This window comes from Centrocercus urophasianus, unplaced genomic scaffold, assembly GCF_019232065.1.
Source record: "Centrocercus urophasianus isolate 14NV4802_14NV808 unplaced genomic scaffold, USGS_Curo_1.0 seq_9, whole genome shotgun sequence".
In the NCBI taxonomy this organism is placed as follows: Eukaryota; Metazoa; Chordata; class Aves; order Galliformes; family Phasianidae; genus Centrocercus; species Centrocercus urophasianus.
In genome coordinates, this window is record NW_024885532.1 from 27,824,104 (window position 1) to 27,848,132 (window position 24,029).

Below are 24,029 nucleotides of genomic sequence, written 5' to 3' on the forward strand. Positions count from 1 at the left end.
GCGGGAGTTAGCAGCATATAAAAACATCCAGTCGTTTCTTACCTTGGAATGAGCTATAGAAAGAGTATCCACCCACACTCTCCAGCCTCCCCATTCATATTTTATTGCATGATACAAGAGAATACGGAATATGTTGTAAACCATCTCAGTGATCTTCTGCTCTTCAGAATTCTTAGGGTTAATGTATCCCAGAGAAAACATCCAGTCCTGCCACACTGAACACTGAAGTAAACATCTAAAGTGAAATAATTAGGTCAAAATATATCCAAAGAAAGCTTCTTTATTTTAATATTATGATGGTTAAAACAGGAGAAAAGTAACACGGTGCATCTACTCTGAAAGTAATTCCAATGGTAAGAGAAAACCTAGAAAATACATCAGGGTCAATAAGAATTTAAATTATGTTCATAAAAGAATAACCAAATACTATTTGTGGGATAAGGAAAAGCTACCACAGACATATTACATTAATTTTTATAGATTCCATTTAAACTGTAGAGTATACAACTCTACGTATAATACAACAGATTGCTATTACTCACAAGTGAAGGAAGAGAAAATACTGTCCATAGTGACATACCTTCTGTTTTCACGGCTATTACTAAAGAGTTTTATCATATCAGACAAGAATAAACGTCGAACTTCCATCAGCTCTGCACTTGGTGTGGAGTTTTTTAACAGTGTTGCCACCACCTTAAGAATCACTTTTAAAGAATAAATTAGTTACAATCACACATTTTAAAAACATTTGGTTTAAAAACAAAATAAATTAACATAAAATTAATTGCAATTATATTTCAGCAACGAATGTAAACAGTAACTGAAACCCAAGCACACTTGATAGATGCTAATTAATTATTTGTGCTTCATGTGCCACATCCTTTCAAAGAAAATAAAATATCAAGGTAATATCGTTATTGTTTAAAAATAATATATAGTTCTTACTTGGATTCTGTATTTTCACTGTAGAATCTGGTTCTGGATGGGGTTTATGAACAACCTGAGTGCATACTTGTTCTGTCAAAATCTAAAACACAGAAGTTTATCGTTTTTAATTAAATGCTACAGCGTATCTTTTTATTATTATTTTTTAAGGTCACCATTTATCATAGCCACATCTCAACTTCATATCCAAAATCTTGGGAAAATATTTTTATTCTTCAAGAACAGAATCAAGCTGATGTTTTATTAGATAGCTCAATAAATATCCAAGGTGTTTTAAAGAGATACATTATGAAAAATGTAATCTCTGTGCTGTGCTTCATGTTTGACTTGAAATGTTATTTCTCAGAGAAAGACAAAGCATATTAGCAATGCACAGAGAACTGCCTAAGATGCTATTCCAATGCTCACACTTTGCCTTAATCTCTTCAAAATTTCTAGCACCTTAAAGCCTTTAACACCTGACCACTGGAGATAAAAAGGGTAGAGTTTTTTTTGCTTGAAACACTTGCAAATTCCTAATGAAGTAATTCCTATTTACAGAATACCTATTGTCAGATTGTATCTACTGTTGTTTGGACTGTGGGTATGTATTTGTTACAGTAAGCAAAATCACCATATTTGTCTCGGTTCAAAGATATACCAAATGTGTACAGCAACTCTAATATACGAACTGCAACTGGTGTTGAATAAATACATCAGCTACATTTAAGAAAATCTCTAGTAAAATGTTTTATACTAAACAAAGATTATGGAAGTTTTCACAACCAGCATTAAAAGTGAAGCCGATTGATTAAATTTTGCTGTGAGCCAAAAGTAGCTTTCCTATAAATTTCAACTGCAGAAACTGACTTAATGCTATTTAATCAGAAAGCTGGTGAAATCAATAACTTATTCAGGTTTAAGATCCATTAATGGTGGGACATGTTAAAAATGCAAGAGTATTTCATTAACAAGTTTACTTCTGTTTAGTTAAGATACTCTGTGTATATACTGAATGCGAGATAAATCTAAACCAACAGTCAACCCTCCCATTACTGCTCTCAAAACAAACATATTTTTTTCCAAGAACTGAAATCAGAACAGATGTATTATCTCTGCAGTAGCAATAAATGATAATAATAAACTAGAGTGAGTTTCTAGCAGTAAGTAGATTATCTAAGCACTTCTGCCATGTTAACTTGGTATTACTTTTGTAAATCTGTGGTAGGGTTCTGGAAGAGTGAAAATACTCATCACCCTTCAGAAAACTTCAGTTCTGATTTTAATGCTGCTGTAAGAAACATGTCAAAATTAGGAATTCTCAGAAATGGAATGAAGATTTCAGAAATAAAGAACAAGAGACAAGAGTCAAAATTTGCCTGGGGAGAACGCTGAGCAACATGATAAAACTTTAAAGTTAGCTCTGCCTTGAGCAGAAACTTAACCTAGGCAACCTCCAGAAGTTCCTTCCAAGCTAGTTTTTCTATTCTGCTAATTTAAAAGAATATCATTTGAACATAAAAAGATTTTAATAAATAATTTTTTTTTTAAGAAAACTGCATTTTATAAAAATATCCTTGATTCATAACCTTCCTACTCACTGATCAAAAATTCTTTCATGAGCACTATATAACCAAAGATATTTTCTTATATTCCTTCCATATCCAAACCTAATATTTCTTGAAAATGGGTTTTGTTTTCCTCAGCTGGGAGAGAGGAGTAGTCGTATACTACATTACATAGGAATAGCCATGTTATTTGACATAATCACAAAGACAGATCAGTCTCCCATTTCACAAATTGTCCCTGAAAAATTAATTAGTCTGTACTGAGGCAAAACCACACATGTTTTGCACCAGGCTACCTGTCACTGGTTCTATGTATGCAACTCTGCTTTGAAGAGTAAGCTAAAAGTTTCATGGTGTTTATGCTGGATTTCCAAGAAATATATTTAAGCAACTATATAAACAAAACATATAATTAAATCATTTTACTGGTAATTCATATTTATTTTGAAGCATACTCTTAGCTCATTCATTAATCAATAATCAAACTAATACCATCTGTAAACACAGTATCTTTGAGTGGGTTTTTACATATTGATGTTTAATATGGAATGCAAATGCTTGCTTGTAAGAGAATACTGAAAATAACTACAACAGTCCAGGGGTAAATCTTCTGTACTGCTGTGGTCCTGTGGCTCTGCCCTAACTATAAGCTAACATAACTGAAAACTTAAGCTTTGAAGTGCCTTTGAGTTGCAATTAGTCACTCAAGCATCTTCCCATTTCTCAAAGAACTTTTATCTGCTAAATGCAGATTGAAAACAAGTGTGTATAGATGGATTCACAGCCTTATCACAACATTATCAGAAATGTATTAAATTAGGTGACATCAAAATATGAGTGAAAACAGAGACTGAAGTCAATAAGGTCAAATAGTATGCTCAACAATCATAAAATTCAAGACAAATACTTGTGTACATGAAATGAAGGCATTTAGGTACTGCTTTTATAAAGTTCCTTTTCTTAATCCCTTAACTCGGAGCAAAAAGTTGCTTTTTCAAAATGACTGAAATTTAACTATACCACCTCAATATTCTCAACTGAGCATGTTCACGTGTGAAGACTTTTCAGATTGTATGTTTAAAGATACTACTTCTCTCTGGGGTCTTTTTTGTATTTGGTTTTGTTTATTTTCTTTTAACCACAGTTGTAAAATCCAGCAAATTAGCATATTATTATAGATCATGTTGTGTAAAAACTAATATTAACTTGGAAGTATGTCAGTGATTCACATATTAACAATCTAACTGGGAATTTGGAGGATATACAACTTGGGGTTCAATTCCTTCACACAGACAGGTTCAGCAAATTTGGTAAGAGCACATTTAGATCTTTTCACTATGAAATTTACAGTGTCATCTGTTAAAATACTTTTTACAAATCAAGTTGTCTAACTCTGTCATAGGACCAAGATTTGATAGGATTATTCTTGCTCTATCTGTTCAGATTTTATGAAGTCCAAAGATTGTATCTTGAAAATCAGCTGCAGATATAAAATCACACAAGGAAAATACAAAATAGAGGGCTGTGCTACTTCTGAAGATGACAGATGAAACATGGTAGGAGAAACGATGGAGATGAATGCTTTTTTAATTGGTTTCCTAAGGGCGAGATGATCTTGTAGAAACTGGGGAAGGTAAAAGGCTATCATTACAGATATTGGAAGAACATCCAGAGAGACTCAAGTTGCCAAGCCACAACAGAGTAAGCTTACTAAGCCAGAGAAGTCACCTGATGTGTACAACAAAAAATACATGGGCATACGTGTATGCCATTGGTAAACAGATGATGACCAAGCATTTACAAACATAGCAGAAATTTGTCTACATGACACAGATTCAGAATTCCAAATACAAGCACTCATCAAGTATTCCTACAGAATTCTATCTTTTCAGGAACCAATCCTCAGTATCCACTACATTTTTCTGTGTCTGAAAGAAAAAAAAAAAAACACTTTCTTTTTCCCAGTGAAAAAATCCTCAGAATAGAATCTTTGCAATTTTTAAGTTATCATTTTATGAAAAAGAACTGAAGGTTTGACAGTATGCATTTGAAGGCATACAGAAATGGTTTTGGAACAATAATGTATAAGCTAAAATGTTTACCATTAAGACTTATGTCTCTGTGAGAAACTGGTGGATGCTCATATGTCACATGTCAAATGCTCATAAGTCACATTTACTTTTCTCAGATAGTATCTTTGTTCAGCTATCATTTTACTACTAGTTGAAAAAGAAAAACAGCAATTTTCGAAAGACAAAAGATTTAGCATAGAAGAACAGGTCTCTGGTCCTTTTTTTTCTTTTTTCTTTTTTAGTGATCAACATTTAAGTATTAGGTTCTATTATATTGCCATATTGCCCTGCGTAAAACTATAAAGTTTTATAAACAACATGTAAAAAGTATGACATTTCTAAAAAATAGTCAAAACACAGAATCATAGAATCACAAAGGTTGGAAAAGACCTCAAAGATTATCCAGTCCAACCATCCAACTATTACCAGTGTTTCTGAGTAAACCTTGTCTTGTCTCTTAGTACAGCATCTAAACGTTTCTTGAACATCCACAGGGATGGTGACTCCATCACACAGCCCAATCCAGCGCCTGACTGCTCTTTTGATGAAGAAAGTTTTCCTAATATCAAACCTGAATCCCCCTTGCTTAACTTGAGGCTATTCCCTCTCATCCTATCAGCAATTATGTGGGAGAAGAGGCTGAGCCTTCCCCCCACCCCACCACCAATGGAACCTCCCTTCAGCTGGCTGTATAGAGTGCTAAGGTTTCCCCTCAGCCTCCTCTTCTCCAGACTGAACAACCCCAGATCCATCAGCTGCTCCTCATAAGCCCTGTGCTCCAGACCCCTCACCAGCTTTGTTGCCCTTCTCTGGACACATTCCAGGGCCTCAATATTTTTCATGTAGTGAGGGGCCCGAAACTGAACACAGTACTCCAGGTGCAGCCTCAACAGAGCTGAGTACAGATGGACAATCACTTCCCTGCTCCTGCTGGCAACACTATTTCTGATACAAGCCAGGATGCCACTGGCCTCCTTGGCCACCTGAGCACACTGCTAACTCCTGTTTAGCTGAATGTGGCAAAATTCTGAGCAAAAGTGATCTTTCTTAAAACTTCTATCTAAAATTTTCTCAGATGTCTTGCAAATCAGAATATTTCAAAGCACAAAGAGTATTAAAAGGTTATATAAAATTTTAATTAAGCCATAAATTTTATCATAGAGATTAAAATCTGTATGTTTAATAATTTGTACCTCATAAAGCGTATTATATGTTGTAACGGTCACTGTATTTGTATGCAGCATCAACCTTTCTCCAAGAAGAGTGAAAAGACTGTGAGTATGCATGATTTCAACCTTTCGTCTGGAAGAGAAAATAAAAATATGCCAGCTATGTCTAAGATATTAAAGTAAATGCAAAAAAACGAAAGCTAAATGTTTTCATGTTGTACTGAAGAGTTTTATAACCAGTTATTCTGTAAATACTATGAATGAAACATAATTTACAATCTTTCCCAATACAAATGCTATTGCAGGAATATACAAATGCTATTGCAGTAATACACAAAGGTTCTCAGCAAGAAATTGTGTATATACAATGTGCTTTTGTGTTAAAAAAAATGGCCCAGAATTCTCATACACCATAAACCTAAAAAAGTATGAAATTCATAGTGATTGAGGTGAATTTTATAGTCAGGACCAAGAAAAAATATCATCTTAAAAAGTTGAAAAGAAAGCAGCTCACATCAGTGAATTCCATCTGTCCTAAAAACTAGTATTGTTTAACAAAATACAGCATCATAAATAGAATACTTACTGTATATTTCATCATTATATTTATTTACTACTATAAAAATACAAAACAAAAATAATTATTCAGATTAATTAGTAATGAAAGCATCATAACAATATAAAAGAAAATACACCGAAGTTTCCCAATTGTTCATTCCAAAGTTAACAAAGTCCCTTTTCCCGATTACTGATCATAACACCACAGGCTTAAATTACACAGATTTGTCCTAGAACTTTTGAAAGTAATACTTTACTTTTCAAACATCCATAAGAGAAAGTGGCAATATCTTATAACAGTGTGTACTTTTCTGCACACTGAAGAGAGAGTTATCATGGAATCATTTGAGTTGGAAGGGACCTTTAAAGGTCATCAAGTCCGACAGCTCAGTAATGAACAAGGACACTTACAACTAGATCAGGTTGCTTAGAGTTCATGAGTTATAAGAAAAACTACACATTCTTGTGACTATGAGGTAGTGAATGGAAGACATTTCAGAACAAGTATATCTAATCATTGCAGAAAAAAACATGTTGAACAGCATATATAACACAGGCCAATACACTGTGTATATAATTTGCTGTATTTGAGATTATGTATGTTTTCAAATAAAATATTATAAATGCAAAAGCACATATAACTCTGTTTTAGGAAGATTTAAAAGTGTAGATAAAAAACAAAAAACACAAGTAAATGACTATCACTGTTTTCAGTGATGAAGTAGGAAAAGTCAAGGAGGCAGAGAAGAAAAAGAACAGGATTTTGCCTCCTTCAAAGGTTAGGTAAAGTAAACTATCACCACAGATGACAAAGAAAAATCAAGTAATTTAACTAATCTCCCAGCACATCACTAGTCACTTCTCCAGGTAATCACTTACTTTCACTCTATAGCTTAATCTGCACAGAATATCCATGAATGGTAATTGTTTTTTCATGTATACATTGGTTATTAACATTGTATTGTTTCAGGTTTCATACATTATAACATCTCTTTATGCAATTATGCTTTAGAATATTAAAATAGAATTGCAACAGAATGCCTGCTTGAAATAATAATAATAATAATAATAACAAAATGCCTGCTTCCTGTAATTTGAAATAAATTTATACGTAGTTTATAATTTTATGTGGTTTACATTTTTATAATTTCTTAGAATATCCTGTGTTTGACCACAGCTTTATATAACAACGCATATGAAGATGTGCACAAATAGGCACATTTCACAGGCATTAGCTGTGAGATCTGAAAATGGAGAGGATTTTTACATGCTGCAGTCGACCATAAAGTGAACAATTACCAATAACCCAGAGGTTGCGTTGTTGGTTTTTTTTTTCTAAATGAAAGTAACAGAATATTCAAAGATATCTTGGAAGATGTGGAACATACAAATGGATTTCAATGAAAAATAAGTTATTTAACTTAAACTCTAGTTTGCTAGATATGTTATAAATGAATTAAACAAGTGTACTTATTTGGAAAAAGGCCTCAAATCAAATCTTCAACTGGTGTACTTTACTTAATCCAACTTCAATTAATTTGAATGATTTTCAGTAAGTTCTAATGTTAGAAAAGTCCTTTGAGATTCTTGAGTGGTCTAAGAATTTGCTTTATCAATTCCCAGAACACTACTTGGCTTGCTCAATCCCAAAAGAAAATCCCATTTGTGAGTGCGTTCTCAGTTAACCAGCTCTCAATTATGGTGTCATACTTTATTGACCTTACTGAGACAAGTTTGTCTAGCAATACTGCACTCTGGCTGACCTCAAAGCTTCTTTTCCTACTATGGTTTTATATGATGAAGTCTACTGTGAAGAGCACTGGTAATTTCCATCCTACATACTGGAATATTTTAATACAATGGAGAAAGTGAGCAGCCCCAGGCTACACAGTACTGTATTACAAAGTACTTTTTAATTCTTTTTATCTTCAAATGAAGAAAAATGAGACTCAGTACACCTATTTTGTAACACTGGCTCATTTTAAATGTGACTATTTCTTCCTTCCTTTAGTGCAGAGGCATGTTCTTATGTGCTTTCTTTTTATTGATCATCTACTTACTCTGTTTACTTTCCTTTCTGAACATTTCCCAGTGGAATAACTTATTCTATTTCATCTTTCCCATCAGTATGAAACTATTTTTAAAAGTACTGCCCTGACACATTTATTGCAATCACACTGAAAATCTCAGTTGCAAATTTTTGATGACAGTCACATATTTCCTATTACCTTTAACTGATATAATATATTACCTTTAACTGATATAATATATTATATATATTATATCTTAAATATATTATATATATATGTATACATCTGAAAATATATTTTCAGAAAATGTTTTTAAATAATTTTAAGGTTTAATTTTCAGTATATCATACATTTGGTAGATAATCACTCTAACTTTTCAAACTTCATTATAGGAACAAATTAACTACAAGACTTATTTTTTCTTAGTGTATAAAGACATCAACTGCACATTATTAAATAAAAAACCTACCAACTTTAAGTTATTTCTGAAGACTATCAAATTAATTAAGATAATTATGACAAAAGGATAAGAACTTAGAACTTACATACACTACTACAATAATTTCAAAATTACACTTACTTATGACCCAAGTGTTTGAGAAAATATCCAAGGACTTTCAAAGCTTGCACCCATATACTCTCACTTTTGGAAGCCAAAAGTTTATAAATTACTCTAAAAAAGGAAAACAAATTCAATACTTTAAACATCACACCTACAACTTGTTTTTCACTGAACAGTAATATTTTATAATGAGGTTATGAAATAATAATAAACTCAACCATTTACACAAAATGAAAGGATACACTGAAAGCAACAAGCATAGCATAAGAATTTGATCACAAATTCTTTGTGTCAGAGGTATGGTGTCTCATCACTCAATTCAACGCTTCAGAACAGAAAGCAAAAACTTCCCTAATGTTTCTATAGCAGAAAAATAAAATCAAAGGCAGGCTGAGCAGCTGTGGCTCAAGACAAAGGAAAAAAACTGGAACACGGTCACATCTTGGAGCTTCTTGTAGTGCCTGGATGCTACAGAAAGCAAAAAGTAACTTGTTTGCTTGCTTTGCTATTTCTGCTATAGAAAAATAAACAGAAAAAAGTGTCCTAACTGTGAGTACAACCAGTATTCCTAGTAGTTTTGTTTCAGCTTGCACTGCCATTTCAAACAACTAAATACAAGTAGTTGCATGCAATTTTACATACTTTATAGGAAACACAGTTGAATTTATCAGTAATAACCATTTTTTCTATTTTAAAAAGTCTCTTTTGTTTTCCAAAGTACTTTCACAATAACACAAAATAAAAATCTATAGTAAGGATTAAATTATTAGCAATAAACACTGGAAAAAATGTATTACCAAAAAAAAACCCCAAAACACCAGAAATACTGCTTGTATGATCAGTTACTAAGTCTATGAACAATCACATAACCATATAAATTCCACAGATATTTTTAAAAATATTTTCAGAGAAAATATAAGAGGGTTAAAGCATGATCTCTCTCATCTTCCTCTTCTCCCCAAATTATGTAGAGCATTTAGAGTGTTCAAAATAATTCTGAGATAGATACTTTGCTTTTTGATGCTTCTTGCTAATTACATATTCTATTTGAGATGGAGAAACAAGTACAGCAGTTCATTTACCTTCAAATATGAAATTTCCTCTCAAGAGGAAAACCTCTGTCTCAGAGATATCAAAATAGTCTATTTCTTAGTTCTATGTCTAAGTTATAGCTTAAATAACTAAAATTCTTGAAAAATCATCATGTGTGATAATGTGAAAAAGAAGAAATCTGGGGAATGCTAATATTGAAACTGTTTTTAAAACATTTTCTCACTTCACTGTCTTACCGTATCCCATTTCTCTGATCAAAGGCAGGTATCATGGATGCTGGATGTTCAGACATCAGTGCCACCAGCAGCTGCAGCACATCATGAATATTTTCATCCTGTATGACAAGCACCAATGTTATTCTACAAACTAACCTCAACAGCAGGCTTCTCCTAGAGATCGTACAATTGATTACAGTAAAGGACGGGTAATTACAGAAATGTACCTCGTGCATTGTGAGCAAGTAATTTAATATGCTCTGCAGTTCATCTTCTTTCACACCTCGATCCTGAAAAAATGAGATGGGATATTTTTTCAGAGAAAATTCACTCTGTAATGCTTGGCCTAAGAAAAGCTTGGACTCAGTCAAATAATACTATAAAATTACTATTTAAATTCAAAGAGCTACTCTACTTTTTTCCTTTTCTTTCCCATATCACATTGGCAATACAAAATAGCCTGAAGTAAGCCTTCTATTCTTGCTAGATACAACTCTCATAGTGTGGGCCCTCAGATGATATCAACTATTGTTGTCACTCCTCCAAGCCCTGACACACAACCAGAAAAAATTCTAGGAATAAGCTAGGGCAGAAAGTACTTTTTTCCAGACATGTCTCAAATGGCAGATTATAAATCAAAGACCATCTGTAACAGAGAGAAAGAGCCAGAAAGAGTCCTAAACGTTTCATGCAGCAGTAGGACCTTAAAACCAATAAAGCAGTAACTAACTTAACAACTTCCACAACCTTTTCCTTTGATCTTTTTATTATCAATCTATTTTCACATAAAAATGAGCCCAAGTACCTGAACAGTTCTACAGTATTACATATTATTTCTGGAAGTACTTTTAATAAAATATATATATCTTAGTTTGGTCAGGTTAGTAAGAAATATTATACGGATTTGCTACCCTTACTTTCATTGTTAGTATGTCCATCAACCTTAAAATTAACCAGAAACAGATATAATACCTGATAGGTAGCACATATTTACATCTCTGGAAGACCTTATTACTAAAAAGAAAGAACCTATATAACAGTCTCAAAGATTTCCATCTGGAATAGCTTATTTTACCTTCAATATAAGTTGTTTCAGAAACAGAAGCATGAATGCTCTTAGTGATATGATTTCTTTCTGTGAGGGTCGAGGACCATCTGGAAGAAGCAAAATATACCACATTTAAATATAAGCTAATTTCTTTAATAACTGCAGCTTCTTCAGAAGATCATAGAACTTAGAACAGATTTCATATTTTATTCATTGTATAAGAGCATATATTTGCAAATGATATAATCTAAAGCCTTACAGAATTACATTTTACAACTATATAACTTGAGCACTTCCATTTAAAAAAAAAAAAAGAAATCCATATATGTATGTATAGATCTATATATAAATATTAAAGACATAAGAACATGAAGAGCAATAACAAGATTGCAACTCGCACAGCTAAATTAAGGTATACACTCTATAGATTTTCTTCTATGAGCTGGGAGTTGCAAATTCTAATACAGGCAACAACTCTATTCACAAAACCTAGTCAACTGACCCAATGCCATGATAAAAATGCCCAATTCAGGATAAAAAATCAATAGTTCCATTGTTCTACATTGAGTGAAATTCCACTAACTTCAACAGAAGTTCAGACATACCTAGCACAAATCTACATCGTAAACTTACAATAATATAAATTGAACAATATGAAATGAATATGAAGGTGAATTTTATCTAAAATTTCTGATGACAGTAACTCAGAACAACTAAGCCACTATGTTAAATGCCATAAGAATGAAGTCCAACAGAGCAGGAATTAATGAAATATTAGTCATGGCCATTACCTGCAAGCAGAAACTGAAGCCATTTAATCAAAGAGAACTAAGAATTTGAAAACAAAAACGTTAAATTTAAGCCAGCAAAAAGAATGTCTGTAATTCTTTATGCTGAAAAAAATGTGCTTGTGGAAGTATACTAGTAAAAGAAAAGTAACCAAAATACTGAGTAAGAAACAAAGAGCTAAAACAACTACATTCACTTGAACCTTGCTTTATGGATACTACATTCCCCCCTTTCATAAATAGTTATGGTTGAACTGGAAATTTCTTTTTTAAATTCCTACTTTTCAAACAATGTGTGCCAGTCTTAGATTTTGTACAGTGAATGTAGATGAAGGTTAATTTAAGATTGATTCACAGTTAAGTCACATTTCTGCTTGAAGGCGAGATGGAAGAAAAAGAGTGGCTGATTCCCTCAAGTTTTCTTCCTTGTTCTGAATGGGAGAGAAGAACTGGGTACTTTTCTGAAAGAAGCAAATAAGTCTCAGCCTTCTCCTACCATAACATGCAACAGCAATGACTGTAACCCACTATAAAGGCTTTGATGCTACAGGAACTGTTTTCTATGAATACTGTCTAACAGTACTATGAAATACCTATTACCTGTCATTAAAACAATTGGACATTTTGCTACTAAAGGCAGTACATCAAAAATCACACGTGTTTTCCTGGTTTGTTTCTAGCCAGCAGTTATTTTTTTCCCCCAAGTGAAATGCAGAATTGACTCCTCTAACTGTATCACAGAAATCTGTGTCTTCACGTTGCCTCTCTCCTCCCACACCTTATCAGGATTCATATCAGACAATGTCTGAAAACCAGGCCTAAAAAACAAGGTGTTTTGTCTCTCCTGAAAGACTGTAATTATGGAAACTGAAAGTGGAACACTAAGTCAGTGAAGAGCTCTGCAAAATATTTCTGTAACAGAAATTTCAAGAGAGGATTAAAAAGAAGATATCCCAAATGATGCCAATATCAAAAGGTTCTTGAGTTTCATATTTCTTATTCAAATACCCATAGTTTCTCTGGAGATATGGGAGAACCATATTTTCAGTTCTTCAACACACAAGGAACAGAAAAGGCACCTTCTCAAATCCACTGATGACTTAACTTTCCTTTAAATATCACTCTGGTACTTATTTTGAAAAGAAGAACCCTCAAACAAAAAGACTGATAATGTGATGTGAAGATTTCTCTAATAGTTTTAAGTATTATCATTGAAATGTGTCACTTTGCATAGCAAGATAAGAAGAGTTAAATAATTCTCCACTCATCCTATTTGTATCCAAAATCCACAGAAGAAAATAATTAAGGAAAAAAACTACCACTAAGCAATTTTTACTCAATTGCCTGCTTCACAGGCAATCTTTAGATGCTGCAAACATTTGAAAACGTTATGATCTTGCATCTTCACATCCTATTCTGTGAGATTTAACAAAATGTTAAAGGCATTTATCTGCCAAATCAAGAGAATAGCTATAATCATAGTTCGAGTGTAAAACGTAAAACATAATCAACATTGGAGATTGTTTCCTGTGGAAACTGATTTTACTTATGCTGCTCTTCCTGATGTCAGAGTTATTTCACCAGTTTACTTTAACGTGGCCTTCATCAAACACAAGTCAGCTTTTCCTGACATCTATTTACAACTGATAACTGAATAAAAAGCAAGCAAGCAAAGAACAAGAGTAAAATAAGAAAGTAAAATCCATAGTTTTAAGATTAGGAAAACATTGATCCATATATGTGTATCTAACTACATATGATGGAAAATGATCAATCAAAATTACAAAAAGAAATATGAAGCAACTATACGTTTTGAAATAGTGTTTCTGATACTCAAGAAGGAAAAAGAAACACAATACAAATTTAGCATACTAAATCCAAGAAGAAATATCAGTTTGAAATATAAAAGCAATAATGAAACAGATGATAGAAAACCAAATTTGAAACAAGTATTTGCGTATATCAAATAATTCTAAGTGTTTACACCTCCTATTTTATAAGCTGACTACCAGAAGAAGCAATGGTTGAACTTTCATATTTTTTAAAGAAAACAGTGTTAGCCTAATGAGAAGCTTCAATATTCAGACAGTTTGGCTTTAAAAGGGGTATACTGAACTGTCAGTATAAGAAATTTACCCACTTGGTGCTTTATTGAGACACAAGAAGGCAATAGGACCTTGAAGCAAAAAACTTATATGTATGTAAGAGTAAAGTAAACTATCTCTACCTAAAAAATGGTACTCCCATACAAGATGTAGGAAATATACAATTCAGATAGCTGTGTAAATAAGCTTACATGTTTAAAAGATAGCAACTTACCCGAAAATAGTATAACACTGTCAAATTTCTGTTACTGGTAAGATTTCCATTACTGTTTCTTTCAGTTCTGAAAAGTCTGATGTAAAATTAGCTTAGAGTTTCAACTGTCTCCACTAAGGAGATGCTGTTTTGAAATGCTGAAGGGATGGGATTCCACCCAGGCTCAAGAGGTGGGCCCAAAGAAACTTAATGAAGTTTAACAAGGTCAAGCACAAGGTCCAGCAGGACATACCAAACACAAATACAGGTTAGACAGAGAGTATATTGAGAGCACACCTGAAGAGAAGGACTTGAGGTTATTGATGGATGGAAAACTCAATGTGAGCTGATCTATTAAAGTGGGTCCAAGGAAGGGCCATGGACTTATTCAGAGGACTAGTGCGACTTTAGGGAAAAATAACCCCATTTTCAAGAAGAGAAAAAAAGAAGATCTAGGGATTACAGGCCAGTCAGTCTCACCTCTGACCATGGCAAGATCATGGAGCAGATCCTCCTGAAGGCCCTTCTGAGGTACATGGAAAATAAAAATGAGGTGATTGGTGGTAACCAGCATGGCTTTACCACGAGCAAGTCATGCCTGACAACCTTGGTGGCCTTTTATGATGGAGCTAGAGAGTCAGTGGATAAAGGAAGGCCAACAGAAGTCATCTAGCTGGACTTGTGCAAAGCATTTGACACTGAACTACATGACATCCTGGTCGCTGAACTTGAGAAAAATAGATTTGACCAGTCCATACTATGATTTTCTCCTATTATGATACTTTCCTGTTTCTTACAGTAAAGTTACCAGTCACAGATAATAGGGCTCATTTTTTCATTCTGAAATATCAAATGCCACTTAACAAACGGAACTCCAACATCATTGTATTTGTACATAGAATATATACATATAATATATGAGAATATATGTTGCATAGAGAATATGATGCATAGTAGCTGCATGCAGAATAGTAAAATCAACACAAAAATAACATTCTGGAAGAGTTAAATTTTCCGAATTACTAAAGTTGGGGAAGCTATGAATTGCTGAAAACAGAGATGTAAAGAAAAAGCACTAGGTAATATTATCTACAGCTTTTTCTATTTATAGTATTCTAAGATTATCACCTTGAATCCACCAGAGCCACAAAACATGTTGCCAGATTGCAGTTAATGTTAAAAGAAAGGATAACATCTGGTGAAGAAAAGTAATTTAATATCCAGGCAATTAAACATTTTGACAAGTTTTCAAGAATTTTATCAATTGATGAAATTAATATGAGTTGGATAAGATAACTAATATGAAATTAAGTTAATATGAAATTAAATTCAGCAACCCACCACATCAGCAATTATATTTCCACAGTCATTTACTTGCAAATCATCAAACCATTTACTACCTGTAACGTAAGAGCTGATTCACATGTACAGAATGCCATAGCTATGCTGGATTTGCTGATACAGTACCACCTCACTGATCATCTTCCCTGATAAGCCAACAAGCTTCAACTCAATACAATGCCCATTTTTAGATGAGAAGTATGACAAAATACTTTTGTATAATTGTATGAAATACGTAAGTCTTTCTGCAGTTTAAACAACAGGGAAGAGGATAAGAAAGAAAGAAGAAAAACGTAATCTGAAAAAAGGCACTATTAGCTGTAAATCTAACTCAAAAAAAGTGGAAATGCAGATGTAGTGGCTAAAAATATGTATGTTGAAAATGTACATTGCCTCACCATCTATTGAATGCTTTCCCAATTACACTATGCAGGCCTTAGTAATTATGATTTTTGTTGTACTGCTACAACAAACAAGCAGTAATCTGCACTATCTGATTACCTTTCAGGGAGCTATCTGGTTGCATCCTTAGAGAAATAGAAGATGCCTCTAGACTGAAATTGACACAAATAAAAGAATGTACTATTCCCTTAAAATACATAAGAAATAGAGATAAAAATAGGGAAGTAAAACATCCATATGTATGCTAACTTTGAGTTAACTGATTCATTTCTCCTCTCTAAATCTGTGTCCTTTGTACTCCATGTTCAGATTTTGAAGAATAGACTGTATTTTTTTTTTCTAGCTACTCAATTGGCATTACACTTACAAATACTCAAAAAATACAGCTTAGTAATACAAATCTTCTGCAGAAAGAAATGTCACACAGTTTCCACAAAAGCAAGCCCAGCCAGAGGGAATTCTGGAATATGCAATACATTCATGAAGTGTTGTTAGGTAATAGCATCATGACACAGAACTATAGGAACTCTTTTCAATTAAAAGACAAAAAAGCATGATAGTAATAGCAAGAAAACAATATTATCAAATTCACAATCTCAAAGTGGTTGAACCATCTTCCAGATCACAGTCTGGAAGTAAATATGGTTGACATCTGGAAAACTCACCTCTCAGTAGATGGCCATTTAACAGTGCAATTATAATTGTGGTGTAGCTGTTATAAACTCATTGGCTGGGCTTTTAACAAAATAATTAATCTCTGAGTTAAGAGCTGGTTAACTTGTCTGGTGAAAAACTGTACCCCCTGCAGGGCAACCCACAGCTGAATAGGACATCCAAAGCGTGAAGCAGCCCTATGGTAGGATTCATCTCATCCTAATTTCAAATGTCTACAGCATACTTATAAACACAAAAGACCAGCTTCTAACCTTCCAAAGTAGATCTAGTCAGCCAATGGAATCTAGAAAGCAAATGCCCTTCAACTCAAGTAGCTCTCTAGCCCTGCTGAGCAGAGTCTGCTCTTTTTAGGTATTTTTTAAGCAATTTTTAGTAACTGTGTGAAGAATATAGTTAGTGTAACATTACATTATGAGATAACCATAAATGAAGTCCCAGTTCCTATTTTTTGATGAATAAATAAAAATGGAAGGAATAATTCTTATCTTAGACTGAATATACTCACAGGCAGCTCTTTGTGTGAGACTCAGGAAGCCACAGCTTTACTGCTTATAAGGATACGTAATCTAGGATAAGTATTGTTTCTTACATTTTTATTTAACCTCCCTCCCCCACCCAAATTTTCATATAGCTGTGTATGTAGCTGACATAATCGAAGAATTAGACAATAGCTTATACACATTTAGACTCTTAAATATTTGGATGTGTGACAGCACTACAAAATCTCCAAATTGTTCAATTTCACATGACAGTAATAGTTACAGAATAAAAATAATTTATGAGGTTCTCACATTAATTGATTTTTTAGAGATTTTCTGCCAAATCCTCCCTTCTTTGCACAAGTAGTCTGCTAAATGTAATGACATTACAGTTGGAGAGTATAGGATTAGAATGATTTGATGCTTTGGTTAATATGCATCTGTTACATGCAGCATTTAGCCTGCATGTATTATCGTATTTTGTTGTTGATACCTTTTAATACTTCCTGAGTTAGATCAAGCACATGGCTATAAACAAAGTTAAACCAATCTGTTTTATAAGAGCAGAGAGAAAATATTACTTAACTGAAAATATACTTTAGAGATCTCAAGAGAAATAGAAGTTTCCATTCTGTTTTCAAAGATCAATCACTTAACAATATCAAACAAACATTATCATACTTAAATACCAAAAAGCGTTGTTATGAGATATAGTTAACATTTTTTTCTTCAACACAGTAATTTTTTTCTGTGTTTTCTGAAGTAGTTCCACATAACTGTGAAGACCACAGTAAAAACCTTTTGGGAATACCTATAAACATTGGAAAGGGTGTCAGCAACTCACTTATCAGAGTTGTTGACGGCTGGTTTACTGCCAACTTACCTTGTCTGCAAGCCTTAGGGACCTTAACAAATATATATCAAAGATTTTCCTACAGAGGAAATGCACATAATTTCTTTCTTTGTACTTACCTAACCCTTTAGGAGTAATGCCACTGCTATCAGCAGGATTAACCACCCAGTAGTAGTACTTCAGTGTGTGCATTAACTGCAGTACAGTTCCTACTCTGCGTATAGTGTTATAGATTGTAGCAGTTCCAATGAATTCAGCTGACAAGTAGGTATACAAGGACAATTGCACCTGAAGAATGAAATAGTTATCTACATAAGTGTAAGTTGAGTATTAAAAGACTTCAAAATTTCATTGGGAGTTAGTTTGGATGTGATTAAAAACAATACAAAAAATATTAGAAATAACTTTAATGAGGGCAGAAACTGGTTTATCATCACTGGATCGTAACCTGGAATGACCTCCAGAAATTCCTCTTAAGAAAAATTATATATGATTCCATCATTTACGTACTGATACATGTGTTGCTTTTTTGTTGCTTTTTTTTCTTTTTCTTAGTCTTCTTAATGCTTTATCTGTAGAAAAACCATGCAACCTCTGAAATTTTTTTGACAGAATTACCCAGAATCTTAAGCAAGAATTTAACTGCTTTTACAACTGTATAAAAGGCATTGGAGAACATAGTTAAGCAATGGATAAACTTCATGATCAAAAGTATCGTTGCTATTACAGTGCTTTCAAACTGAAATATTTATATATATATATATACATATAGAATATGTATATATATATACATATACATTATGTATATATATATACATAAGTACCGTAGCATAAAAGAACATAACTATTTCACTTCAGTGTATAAAGAGTCACAACATACTTCAAATGTACAACTACCTTTGCAGGGGTATGTATCCAGATAGCGGGATTAAAAAGGATGTGATCACATAATTGCTTCAGCAGAGGTGCTCCATGAGACAATCCATCCAAATATTTTGCAAATGATAAAAATTGTTCCAGAACTGCTCTGGTTATATGAACTCTAGATGACTGGGGAAAAAAAAAAAATAAAAAGAGAAATTTATAGATAGATAGATAGATAGATTCTTTAATATACTTAATTTCTTAATATCTAATGACACTTAATATCAAATGATATTTTCACAGGGTTCATCTTTACAAAATACATGCAAACTCATATGTTTTTATTTCATTGGATAAGAAAGGAAACAAACATCAACTAATGCTTTCTAATCAAACTGATGGTCTTTCTATGAACTACATTTTACTAAACATCAGTCAATAACTCCGAATAAATTCTTGTTCTATTTTCTTTTTTGTTTGTTCGCTTTATTACAATCCAGTCAGCATTGTCCATCCCACAGAAGAACACCTTGAGAACTGTGTCAGAAAACCTTAGCTCTTCTTCAGATAGTTTATGAGTTTTGCTGAAATTGAGTTTATCAATATGCAAACACATGTTACTAGCAGATTTCTTATTGTTAAATTTAAGTATTTGAAATATTTGGGTTCAAAGTTTCCTCAAATTGCAGGAGAGTTGTTCAGCTTCATAGCTATGCCATGAAACACTGCTGAGATCTGCTCCTTTGCAGACAAGGAAAGCAGACTTTCACAAATTTCTTCATGTACCAAGCAAACAAAAGGAACCAATAAGAAAAAAAATGCCAAAAATCTTTCTATTTGCTTTCCTTACAAATTGTTCCATTTACTTTTAATGCTATAAATACAGTCTGAGAAAATGCAAATTTGTTATTTTTAGATGAGAAGTCCGTTTGTCAGTAATAGTAGTTCAGCAAAACCCTAATAGTGATTCGTTCTCAAACGATTGTTACTATATTAACCGCATGTTGACCAAAAATACAGTTGGAGTCATTCAAGAACATCACAGCCATAAGATTCAACTGTAAATATTACTGCCTTAGCAATCTTAAAACAAACTACTGTCAGCTGTATTTAATTATAATAACAGGACATTATAATGGTTTGGGGCCAGAAGGCACATAGTGGTCATCAAGCAAGCATCTGAAATGAACCTCAGCTTTGTGATAACTGCTCATCATGTCTGAAAGCAAACAAGCAAAGAAAATACCCCTTTCAATTGTTTCTCCCATAAACAAAATTATGTTACAGCTTTCCTTCTTCAAAACCCAACTCAATTATTTTATCAATTTCAGAACTAAGCCACAGAGGATTACTTTAATTTTTATTAACACGCAAATGCCTGCAGTAAACCTAAATTATGGCATGTCTGAGATATGCATGTATAAACTAGGAACAATGTAACTTTCCTAAAGGACATGTTGAGGGACAAAGAGCAGAGAAACACAAAGGACAATACATTTAAAGTGATTCACAAAGAGCTCTAAAGAAAAAGCATTAATTATACAAACAGGATCAACTCCAGAGTATCATTTATTTGAATACTGGGAGATAAGAAGACAAAGAAGATGAAAAGGCTCCTCTAGAAAGCTTAGAAGTATTGCAATAAAAAATGTTTTATACCACAGATATGCCAAGTGACTGAAAGTACCAGAAAGACAGGAGAAATACTAAGAACAAAACCAAATAATACCTGTACCTTTTCAAGGAGGTAGCCAATGACTAGAAAGCCTTTTCCACCGAGCATCTGTTCTTGCATTGCTACTGAACTCTTAAGAAGCTCAACCAAGAAAGCCAATAGGGTAGCACTGCATGTAAAGAACAAGCAATTTTCATGTTACAAATACAGAAAAATCGTTTTTTTACACTCTCAATATTAACCATCTATTAAATTAACAGAAAAAGGCTTAAGGTGAACAAGCCCTTGAAAAAATTCAAATGTTACATCCCCTGTTGACAAAATTCTCCAGTGGTTGTTCTTGTATTACAATAGTAGAAATCCCACTCCTACCACTGAGTTCATATTCAAGTAGACAGAATTGGAAAAATCATTTTTCCAACTCTCCTTATTTAACTGTAGAATCATAGAATCACCAACATTGCAAAATGATAATTTAGTCTCACCATCCACCCATCACCAATATTTCCCAGTAAATTATCAGTTTACCTCAGTACAACACCTGAATGTTTCTTGAACACCTCCAGGGACAGTGACTCCATCCCCTCCCTGGGCAGCCTGCCTGATAACTCTCCCAGAGAAGTATTTCCTAACACCCAGCCTGAATCGAGCCGGCACAACTTGAGGCCATTTCCTCTGTGCCAACTATTTGACCATCCAGGCTAATTGTGTTAAAGAACAAGACATGCAGATATGCATAATCATTCCACACTTTCAATCCCTGTAGTCACTGGTATACCATGGAAATGAGGCCTCAAATGACTCTGCAAGCAACAACACCCAGCACAAACCGGTGTAAAACCACCAGGGTGCAGAGCTTCTATCATACTTTCAGCAGATCAAGCATGAAAATAAATTCTAGGCCTGACCATTCAGGAATGCACAAAGAAACTCAAGAAGCACTAAGGAAATCACCCAGTAGCCCACCCCAGAAGTTCTCAGTGTCTGTGAGGTGTTCAGAAACCTCCAAGAGGGTTGGGAAAAAAAAATAGTGCTCAGAAAGGTTACAGTTTAAAAGCTGAAGAGATGTTAAAGACCTCAGGGAACAGCAAGAAGGTAAAACTATGTTATGAAAAACAACAAACAGAGGTAATACATGGCAGATGAATTCAGCATGGGAGAAAAAAAAAATCACAATTCGTTCTTGCATTGTGAGAAGGAAACAAAAATATGCTCATCTGTTGCCGAAAACCCAGAGGAAAAGGGGAAAGAAAAAAAACTTCTGTGACAGAAAGATAATATTGTACATTATTTTGCAAACAGTTTAAAAAAGTAGGTGACATAACTGCACTGCACTGACTTAAAAATGAAAAAATGTCATACTTCTTTTCTAAGAATAAAATACTTTTAATAATTCCTAACTGTGCAGACAAGTATCTGTTACCATAAATGTTCTCATGTAGGTGGTGGACAAGGCAGGGGTGAAAATTGTAGCATTTCCAACTATGAAATAAAGGAAATGTCCAACTGCACTTTATAAATTTCAATTTTACACAGGTTATTTAGGTAGCTAAAGGTTTCCTTGATATCCAAACACAATCTTCAACACTGAAATAAATGTTGATATCGGTTAATCCCGGTCAGTACCAAAAACAAATCAACATGCTGAGGAAAAGAATATCCTACACGGTGAGCAAGGCTGGCATGCAAAAAGTAGATTGTAGACAAAGGGCATGCTGTGAACGTGAAACAGTGCCTTGTCTTGCTTCATTGCTGGATGGTCACAATAATCAGTCTAAAAATCACAAAGAGAATTCTCCACAACGTGTCAGCAGTAAAAGAACACAGATAACATCCACTTGCAGAATTCAAAAGCTTCTATCAAAACAGCCTGTCAAACTGTCACATCAATTTCAAAACAGATTATATGCATCATTTTTCCCTTAACATGATGGAAAGTTTCTACTGTGCTTGTTATTTAAAAATAAGGCACCCATAATTTTTTCAAACATGGCTATCCACGAGAAAGTCATGTAAAATTTAGAATATTTGTATTTAGAAAAATTCTAGAAAGTTGAATAGGTCGAAGAAAACAGCATATCAGTGATACTTACTTTCTTACTTTGTGAGTAGCTCTATGACTTAGAAGAATGACCCACTATGCATAAAGTTAAGAAACAGAGCAGAGCTGTGGGACTGGGACCTAAACTGCAACAGTGAACACTACTAATATTATATTGAAAAGTCAAAAACTACTATTAAAATGCATTTAAAATATTTTTATACCATGAGCATGCCACTAGACTTAAGTTAATGGGTTTTACTTTCACTTCTATGAGTGCTATTCCAAAAGTCTGTTCCATTGATTTACAATTTATTTGTCTGTTCTATGAACTTAAACGGAAACTCACGGACTGGAGTTATTTGTATTTCATATTGACATAATTTCTTCACACTGGCTAGAAATTCTGATACGACTCCAAATATAAATTATAAGGAATAAGGACTCTGTAAAATACAGATTTTCTGTATTTGCTACTTTTTAATTATGCATAAAACATACCAGCCAACTCTGAAATAATCAATGGCCTGATTAACTTAGTTAATATTTAACCATGCTACAGACAAAGACACGAGCTGGTTCTATGCAAGTAAGACTCAACGAACAAAGTTTTTTAATTCAGAGCCCACATGTCATCTTGAAGATTTTAGCTGTTTTTAATGGCATTTGACACATTAGCTCTGTACAGAACTACCACACCTGTCACTGCAATGTGATGCCAAAGTTACCAGTTTCAGGGAAATGTATTAATTCAGCCTATACCTTTGTGAATGTACTATGACTTGTTCTAAGTCCAAAACGGCTTTGAACGTCTTTGAAATCAGGTATCCAAAGACAACCCAAAGCCAATCTGCAAAGATTCATTTCAGGACTGTCAGATGTCACTCAAGCTACACTCTTCATCCTTTTGCATTAGCCAAGACTGCCACCATAAACAACAGAATTCACTGTAGCATATATTAATTCAAATCTTGGGATAGCACGTGTGAATGCATCATTACGCCTTCAAGCACGTTAAAAACTTCAAGCACCAGAAAAAGCAGTTAAGGAGAACAGCCTGACATTCACACAGAGGCACAATGTTTGATGTGAATACTGTATGGCACAACAGCATTGATGAAAATCTGCACTGTAATTAAATACAGCTAGCATTTGGTCCACATCATTATGCATGAAATGAAGTAATTAAATACACCTTACAAATTTTAACTGATACAAAGGCTTTAAAACCAAAAAGGAAGGGCTTTAAAATTCTCATTCTCATAGGATGCTGAACTATTACTACCTGGAGAAAATGATCAAAGAGAGACTGAAAACAGATTACATGCTTAGTCTCATTTTATCCCCTGAAATCTTCCATATACTTGTTTCAAGTGAAATTTCTATTTTGGAGGAGGAAAAAAGGAATGAAACT

General features: G+C 33.6%; 1 protein-coding gene across 2 annotated transcripts in view; it reads right to left on the reverse strand.

The window, feature by feature from the left end:
• NBEA (neurobeachin) overlaps positions 1–24,029 on the reverse strand; it is a 463,000-nt gene that overhangs the window by 323,262 nt on the left and 115,709 nt on the right. For both annotated transcript variants that reach the window (XM_042839098.1, XM_042839097.1), the window contains exons 11-21: positions 20,635–20,743; positions 18,933–19,085; positions 18,155–18,323; positions 11,227–11,306; positions 10,379–10,441; positions 10,173–10,270; positions 8,902–8,994; positions 5,758–5,866; positions 946–1,027; positions 581–704; positions 43–235 (exon numbers count right to left, since the gene is read on the reverse strand). In XM_042839098.1, coding sequence (XP_042695032.1) covers positions 43–235; positions 581–704; positions 946–1,027; positions 5,758–5,866; positions 8,902–8,994; positions 10,173–10,270; positions 10,379–10,441; positions 11,227–11,306; positions 18,155–18,323; positions 18,933–19,085; positions 20,635–20,743 — 1,273 coding nt within the window. The remainder of the gene's footprint in view (positions 1–42; positions 236–580; positions 705–945; positions 1,028–5,757; positions 5,867–8,901; positions 8,995–10,172; positions 10,271–10,378; positions 10,442–11,226; positions 11,307–18,154; positions 18,324–18,932; positions 19,086–20,634; positions 20,744–24,029) is intronic.